The 8,559-nt window shown below is 49.2% G+C and overlaps 1 protein-coding gene across 2 annotated transcripts in view; it reads right to left on the bottom strand.

The window, feature by feature from the left end:
* Window positions 1-2,846: 2,846 nt before the first annotated feature.
* Tanc1 (tetratricopeptide repeat, ankyrin repeat and coiled-coil containing 1) overlaps window positions 2,847-8,559 on the bottom strand; it is a 236,520-nt gene continuing 230,807 nt past the window's right edge. For both annotated transcript variants that reach the window (XM_052182540.1, XM_052182541.1), the window contains exons 25-27: window positions 7,506-7,652; window positions 6,473-6,573; window positions 2,847-5,895 (exon numbers count right to left, since the gene is read on the bottom strand). In XM_052182540.1, coding sequence (XP_052038500.1) covers window positions 4,494-5,895; window positions 6,473-6,573; window positions 7,506-7,652 — 1,650 coding nt within the window. In that variant the 3' untranslated portion in view covers window positions 2,847-4,493. The remainder of the gene's footprint in view (window positions 5,896-6,472; window positions 6,574-7,505; window positions 7,653-8,559) is intronic.

Genomic DNA, 8,559 nt, shown 5'->3' with positions numbered 1-8,559 from the left:
ATTCCTAGCAACCACATAATGGTTCACAACCATCTGTGATGGGATCCAAAGCCCTCTTTTGGTGTGTCTGAAGAGATGGATAGTGTATTCACATACATAAAAAAATAAATCTAAAAGGAAAGATTTTTTAAAAAAATACTCATATAAATAAAACAAACACACCTTAAAAAGCATTTTCTAGCCAGGAGTGGTGGCACACGCCTTTAATCCCACTTAGAGGCAGAGGCAGGCAGATTTCTGAGTTCAAGGCCAGCCTGGTCTGCAGAATGAGTTCCAGGACAGCCAGGGATACACAGAGAAACCCTGTCTCGAAAAACCAAAAAGAAAAAAAATATTTTCTAAATGAAAAGCATTGTGGACATTTAATTACAAGATTGTCCCAGTCTGCTGTGCATAAATAAAATACCTCTTAGAAATTAAAAAAAAGAAAAAGAAAAGGAAAAACAGCTGGGTAGTGGTGGTCCGCACATTTAATCCCATTGGGTAGCAGAGGCAGGTGGATCTCTAACTTCGAGGCCAGTTTGGTCTACAGAATGAATCCAGGACAGCCAGGACCTCACAGAGAAACCCAGACCCCAAAACAAAACAAAGAAAACAAAAAGAAATTGGGGGCAAATGAGGTAAAGACACCGTTTACTTTCTCCTATTTCATAAACACACAGTAAATTCCTTCACAGAAAGTTGCCAGCTCTAGCTGCCAAAAAATGCCCTTTCTGTGTAATCACCGCATTGTGAGCTGGACACATGCTGAGCTGGATTTCTTTTGTTTCCCAGGCAGACCCCGTCACCATCTATTATTGTAGGTCATATATCTTATTCTACGTGACTTACAGTTTCATTGTGAGCAAAACAGTAAAAATGGGTTCTACAAGGTGGTGCTCCACATTGCAATCTGGAGAGAAATTGTTATTTCTAACATTCTAATTTAGAAGAGAGTCACCATTAAAGCATCTCTCTCTCTCTCTCTCTCTCTCTCTCACACACACACACACACACACACACACACACACACACACAGTTGCTGGAAGCTTGGCTAGGTTTTTACATAAAAGGTAACAATCACTGAAAGTCACTGCTAGAAAGGGCAATTTAAAGGCATTTTTTTAGATGTCTTAAGTGCTTATAAAGCAAAATCCCTGAAAAACTAAAGTTCAGCACTTTTTATATAAACAGAAGATACCAAACAATTCCCTCTTCACAGCCTAATGCAAGACCACATCACCGGAAGGGTCAAGGCGCGCCCCCTGCTGGACGCTGCGGGCCAGGGTTGCTTCAGGCGAAGGTGGGGAGCAGGGAGAGCCCAGTGCCTCTGACCTGGAGGTTCCCAAGCTTTCACTCCTTCCTGGATAATGAGCATCTGTCGTTACCAAACTAAGTCGGAACAGCAAGGTAATGCGCTCTCTCTCTCTCTCTCTCTCTCTCTCTCTCTCTCTCTCTCTCTCACACACACACACACACACACACACACACACACACACACACACACACACACGCTGGCAGGAGAGTCAGGATGAGAACTGCCCGCCCTCCTCGGGCCCTCCTGGCCCATCCTTGTGTTTTCTCTCTGAAACAGTGCGGGGTGGGGGGAATGGGGGGTGGGGGGTGGGGGGGTTGGAGGGGTGGGAGGGTGGGGGGGTGGGGGGGGAGATGCTCAGGCTTGTAAGCACTATCACCAACAAAACAGCAACCTAAATTAATATTCGGCTGCAGAGTCCAAGTTACCCTTTCCTGGCAGTGGCAGCTGCCAAGGGGGGAGAATCTTCTGGAAGGTGTTTCCGGTGCTAGGTTCCCTTGCTCCACAGAGCGCCCCACACCCACGCGCAGCACTAACTGCGCTTAGTAGGTGAGTGAAAACAAAGCAAACCGTGGGGTTCTGAAGACCCGTGGGCGACAGGCACGCAGGGACCTGAGGAGTGAAACTGGAGGAGTGTGTGCAATTCTCAAAAAAAATTTAAAAAGAACTTTTAAAAGAAAAAACCCCAGAAATGTGCCAACACTGATGAGGGAGATGCATTACATCCGAGCAACACTAACTGGACTCAACAGGTTAGGTGTGTGTGTGTGTGTGTGTGTGTGTGTGTGACAATAACTGAAGGATCATGAGTTTGAGGGAGCACGGGGGGGGGGGGGCACCACGGGAGGAGGCCTTGGATGGACGGCAGGGAACCAGAGAGATAGTGAATACAGCGTGCATATGGGAAAGTCTCGAAATTTTGTTTTGTTTTTTGGATTTGGTTTTTTCGAGACAGGGTTTCTCTGTGTAGCCCTGACTGTCCTGGAACTCACTCTGTAGACCAGGCTGGCCTCGAACTCAGAAGCCCGCCTGCCTCTGCCTCCCAGAGTGCTGGGATTAAAGGTGTGCGCCACCACCGCCTGGCTCATATTTTTTTAAATGAAAACTATATAAATATAAAATACTTCGAGCAAGAATTTTATCATGATACAACCAGAACAATCTCTTTTCTTAAATGGTCTGAGACAAACCGGTGGTCATAAAGACAGTTTCGATGGGAAGAAACAGCTGAAGCTGCAGCTGTCCCGAGGGCGTGGCGCGCCCCCAGCACTTACAGTGTCCAGCTCTCCGAGGCCAGAGACGTTACTCCACATGCTCGTCCCGGGCTTTTCTCCTATTTAAGGCAAAATCACTAATTATGAGACTAGAGTGCTTTGGAATTTCTAGAGGCTTCTACCTTACTCTGACATGTGCTTGTTGCCGTAGTAAAAGTAAATGTGCTTTTCAGTCTTCAGGGTGACAGGGCGAGGCAGAGCCATGGGCGGTGTCCCGTTTGCTCTCCTGTGGGAAGCATCCCTGTCTGCTCACCGCTGAGTGATGAAGGCCAGCCCACTTGGAGTAATGGTTTTTATTCCACGTGGAAAAGTACAGTAGTTGTGCAGAAACAAACTACATAACAAAAGAGTAAGACTTTCACAAATATTAAGGAAAACAATAAATAAGCCATAGGAATCGGAGCAGAACTCAGAGCGAGCTTATAAAAACGGCCTTGCTGTTTGTACAAAGCGCTCTGCACACAGGAACGGACACACTGAACGACGCTGCAAGGTTCCTTTGCGTATAAAACCTTAACCATGTTCACGGGAGCATCGTGGGTACTCACGTTTAAAACAGTCTGCAAATATAGAACTTCCTTCTCCCCGATTCTAGAAAATACATTTCACATCTCAACATATAAAATACTCCCCCCCACCTCTCTCAAACCAGCATTTGAACATCTTCCAATAACACCATTTTCATATAAAAATACCTTAAACCAAGGTTTATTCCTGTACCTTATCTTTACAGATGAAAAATATGTGTCAGCTTGGATTTAAGTAACACCTCGGAGGTGTCCATTCAAATGAGATAAAGTGCCTTTGCGGGTACACTGTCGCGAGCCGTGATGGCGCCCCGCTCGCCCAGTGCGGCGGCCAGCGTGGATGGAGCTTACAAGGAGCATGCGGAGAGACGAGACGGCGGCGGGGTTCTGTTGTCGGTCTTTAGATTAACTTCCCTTCAGTTATATTTACACGCCTGAATAAAACGGGCTAGCTATTTATACATACACACACATATATATATGACACTTGGCTATGAAATAACGGGCTGTGTAGGGAAATGAAAACCACCACCCAGACCTGAAGGATCCTGTCTGAACACTGTCTCTGGAGGACATCAGAGGCTTGTTTTGGGGACCGTCATTGTCCAGAACACTTTTGGAACCAGTGAGAGCTAATTGGTAGCCGTCACCAAGAGTACTGGCCTTGGTACTTTTGCACAACTCTGCCCTGGACACCAATCAAAATTCTAGCTAGCCTGTTCCTTCTTATCAGCAACACCATGAAACATACGTATAGTCCCAAAAAGGGGGCTATAAAAATACTCTACAAATGGCTGTATCGTGGAAGTAGGCGTGTGATCCTCCCGAGTCACCGCCATGACGGGAAGACTCTTGGCAGCGCTTGTATTGCGCATACAGGAGAAAAGTCACATTTACATCCAGTTAGAAATCACTCAGGCTGCGATTTTTAAACATATGTAAGAACAGGTTGGACTCAAGGGATCTGTGTCTTAAAAAAAAAAAAAATCCCACCCCCATCTTTTCCAGAATACACTTCCAGATATTATGCCAGGAGTTAGACACTTTTACCAGTGGACTTTTTTTTCCTTCTCTAAGTACGTGTGCTTTTTACACAGAACACAATGATCTCCTAGGAGAAGGGCAGCAGCTGATGTCTTCTTGGCAGCCTTTAAGTCGCCAGATAGAAGCCGACCAGAGTTTCCAACGCTGTTTAGTGTTTGTTTTCTGTATGTATGGTTGATTTCTAGCTACTGACTAGAGCTGTATCCTACAGTTTTAATGTCAATGGCATCAGATCCACCCAAGAGGTGGAAAATATGGCTAACATGTAATTTTTATTATGGAAAAAAAAAAGACACTATTTATTACCACGAGCCAACAGACTGCCTCCAGATTCTACACAGGGGTTGCTAAGGCTCACACATTGGACTCTATGAACGATCGCTTTGGTTTCGCTGAAGTGAGGTGGCTCCTGTGGGCTTCCGAACTGACATGAAGTGGCTGCTTAGAGCCGCCCTCTGGATACAGATGAGGAACACCCTTAGTGATCCTGTTGTCTGGACAGAGGGCTGGGATTTGGCACTTGTTCCCTTCCAGCTCCTTCACCTGAGCCCCATTGTGGACAGCCATGCTCAGCGGGGAAACTGAGCACGGTTTGGCTTGGCTACAGTATCCTCCTGCCTTGAGAGTGGGTTTCTCAGAGTTAGACTGCAGCCCCTCTGCCGCCGGGCAGTGCCAGGAGCGGTTGGGCAGAGGATTGCTTTGCTGCTGGAACCTGGCGGTCTTGTCCATGATGCCCATGAATGGCGTGTTGCGGGGCCGGTGCTCGGCAGTGCCGCCCTGCACCTGGGTTGTCCCTTTGTCTCTGATTCGGGAGTCTGGTCCTGGGACCTTGAATCCGTCGGAAACACTACTGCTTGAAGTCAAACTACTGGTAGAGCTTGACATCTTTACACTGCTCGATGGGGAGCCAGAGGAACCGGAGCCAGAGAGGGAAGCCGGGGGCCGCACGTCGCCGCAGCTCACCGGTCCGCCCTGGCCTGGAGGAGCCACGTCCACAGCCACGGACGCGTGGGCCAGGAGCCTCTCGGCGGCTTTGACCTTGCTCGGCAGAGGATACGCAGTGCCGCTCTCACTGCGTGGCAGCTGTAGGCTCTGGCTGGCGCCCAGCCGATCCCCGAAGTGGGCACCACCAGTTCCTGCAGTGAAGGGACCTGTTCCCTCTAAATGCTGGTTTCTGCTCCCGGCAGGGGCTGCAGATCCTCTACCGGGCATCGGACTCGGGGGAGGGTTCTGAGAAGAGACTTGTGTTTTTGTGTTACTGGTTCTCATGCTAGACTGCCCAGATCCTAGATGCTGGTTGGTCTTCACTATCTGAGCCTGTTTGGTAGGCTGCATAACCAAGCCGGGCTGAGCTACAGTCTCTCTCAGGGGCTTGCTGACTCCTGCCCTGCTCTGTGGGGACGCTGGCCTGCCTTTGGACTGTAATCCCTCTTGAAGGTTCCGGATATATGGAGAGGGGACAGACGGTGGAGGCTGGGGTCTGGGAGTCGGGGAAATGGGCTCTTCCTGTGAAGAGGTTTCTTCCTCTTCTGCCTCCTCAATGGGGAAGTGGTCCTTTAAACTGGAGGCTGGTGCATCCTCTTCATTATCCGAGTCGTTGGGTGGGGCAGGCAGGGCACCCTGCTGTTTTTGCTGCTGGTTCCTCTGGAGTTGCTTGCACTCTTCTTCAACGCGGGCCAAAAGCCTCTTGATTTCCTGATTGGTGGGACAGAGTTTCACAGCCTCCTGCAGGTCAGCCAGAGCAGCCAGGAACTGCCTTCAGATGAAAGCATACGCCGTGATTAGAGGCACACATGAGCAGGCTCTGGGGGCCCCTTTAGGCCAATGTCCTACAGGGAAGCGGGGGAGGTCCAGGGACTTGCCGGCTAAGCCCAGAGTTGACTGGCACGGGGTGAACAGTGCTGCCCTCCAACCCAGGGCTTTGTGACTCTGGGCCTCTGATCTGGGTGCTCTCAGAACCCTGTCCCTCTGAACGCTGGTTTCTGTCTGAGGCCCTCTCTGGCCTTTCTCATGTTCCTTTCTAACTCAGAGTTCGGACCTAACCTCCTCTGTTCCTGGGTCACCCCTAATTGTCCATCCCATATGAGACAAGAACTCAGCAGGTGTTGTGTTGGGGGTACAGTGGGGAAGACACCAGAATGTCAAGAAAATGAATGCTAGCCACTAATAGTAACGTCCACGACCGTGCCTCTTGGAAGCTACTGGTTTTTATTGAAAGGAATGAGAAGTGTCTAATAACTCTGATGAAGGAAAACACCCTCAAACTCAACTAGCAGGTTTGACCTCCCAGGAAAAAATGCCCCAGGAGTCACGTGGGTAACCCCAGACAGTACCTGCTGTTCCTTTTTGCTCTTGCCCGGGCATAAAAGGCTTCGTAGGATTTGGGTTTCAATTCCAGAGCCTTTGAAGCAAATTCTTCTGCCAAGCCAAAGTCCTGGTATCAACAGTTGAATAAGGTCAGAAGCAGCACTGAGAGAAAGGCCTGTCTCCTAAGGGTAGCAGAGCCTGGGTCCCTGCGGGGTCCTGAGAGCAGGGCAGGTACATCCCCTTACCCCCCCACCCCCGTTTCTGCCCTAGTCTGCCCTTAAGCACAGAAGTAGCAATTGTGGCTCTGGAGAAAGTTGTGCAGCAGCACACAGAAAGTAAAGTGAGCAGGAGCCGGGCCAGGCCAAGAGCCAGTAGGTGTCTGTGTGCAGGCAGGTGTGGACCCCAGGGCAGGTGCCTTACAAGGGCTGGGAGCGGGGTGGAGGGGCGGGGCTAGAGGGTGGGGCGGGGCTAGAGGGTGGGGCTGAAGCGGGCTAAGGGTGGGACTAGGGGGGTAGGGGGGGGTGGAACTAGGGGCGGGTGGGGCTGGGAGCAGGTGGAGGGGCGGGGCTAGAGGGTGGGGCGGAAGGGAGCTAGGGGTTGGGCTGGGAGTGGGGCAAAGTTCAAAACATCAGGAAGAAGTACACAATGTCTACTACTAACAAGTACAAGTTGACCACTACAGGTTATACACTGGCAGTATTTACTAAACAAACCCAAGAGCCACAAGGCAGGTCAACCGTAATGGACGTTGGACTTTTCTTGAACGTGGAGAGAAAAGGCCCTCCACCATTGATAACTCTGGCAGTCACAGCTGGCAGGGACAGGGCACAGCCTGCATTTGCTGCTTCCACTGAAGCAAAGGAAATTCAACCTAAGCACATTCTATCAATCTAAGTGCTTCCCATCAGCACTCTGTGAGGTGGACAGTGGCTGTGACCTAGGAGGGGTCCCTGAGAGCAGCAGGTCCCTACAGCACCCCAGTCAGTCACAAGACTGGGCTGAGGACCTGGCCTTCACCTACAGCCAAAGAACTGGGAGGGGCAACAGCTACCAGCTTACGTTTGTTTTCCTTCGGCACCGAGACAGATTGAGATAGAGGGAGACTCTCAGTTCATTGAATGACCTCATGTCTTCTCCCAGCCCTTCCCGAGGGAACTTCCGGAGGGCATACTGGTACCTCTGGGCTGCCTCCTTCATCTTCCCTTTCTAGGATTCAAAAACCATAAAGTTATTCTTTCCCAGGGGCTAGATCTGAGATGAACCACCATGCTGAAGACCCTCATGTAAAATCTTCACAGCACATGAAAAGGACCCAGATGACTAGGTGTAGGGACCAGGACACGGCAGTCTGAACACTCAACTCTCAGACTGCACGGTCCTCACAGGTCGTCATACCACAAGGAAAAAAACATGGCACAACAAGAAGGCGTTTGCAAACTGCAAAAATAAAATAAAATAAATCACTAAGTCTCCATCTTCGGCATCCAATTATCTTCTCACATCTAATTTCAGTGTTATTTCAAGAACCATGTTTCTCTGAAATACATTTTAATTTCACGTATAATAGAAACCAGATGAAAAAAGATGCCATGGTTTCTAAGGCAGCCAGCGCCTCATGGATAAACCTGCAGTTGGGTGTAGAATAATAATTTTTCTTTTAGAAGCACTGGCAGATTGGCTTTAGAAATCAGAGCCGCAGTACACCACTCACGAGGCTAAAGAACTCCGTTTGCTCAGTCAGCCTCGCTGCACAGCTGGAACTGCAGCCTGTTGGAAATGGCTTGATATTTCTGACATAATTACCTAGCAGAATCCATATTAAAACCACTTCAAAGGCACAACAATATACACCCTGAACTCAATTTCCAACCGACTTCAAGCTGGGAATCCTGCTGGGTCATGCTATATGCCTAGTTATTGTTACTATGAAAAAACAACAACAGAAAGAAACAAGAGCATAGCAAATAAAGCCAGTAGTGAAAGGATTAAAGCAGTTGTAATCTTGGATCCCTCCCCCATACTCTAAATTCTACCTAATTACAGGTCATGAAAGAATAGTCACCTATGCAAAGGGCCTACGCAGCTGCCTAACCCAGGTGTGGCCACCCGCCCC

This window comes from Apodemus sylvaticus, chromosome 5, assembly GCF_947179515.1.
Source record: "Apodemus sylvaticus chromosome 5, mApoSyl1.1, whole genome shotgun sequence".
NCBI classification, from domain to species: Eukaryota; Metazoa; Chordata; class Mammalia; order Rodentia; family Muridae; genus Apodemus; species Apodemus sylvaticus.
The sequence above is the reverse complement of the archived record's forward strand: the minus strand, read 5'-3'. Positions and strand labels throughout refer to the sequence as shown.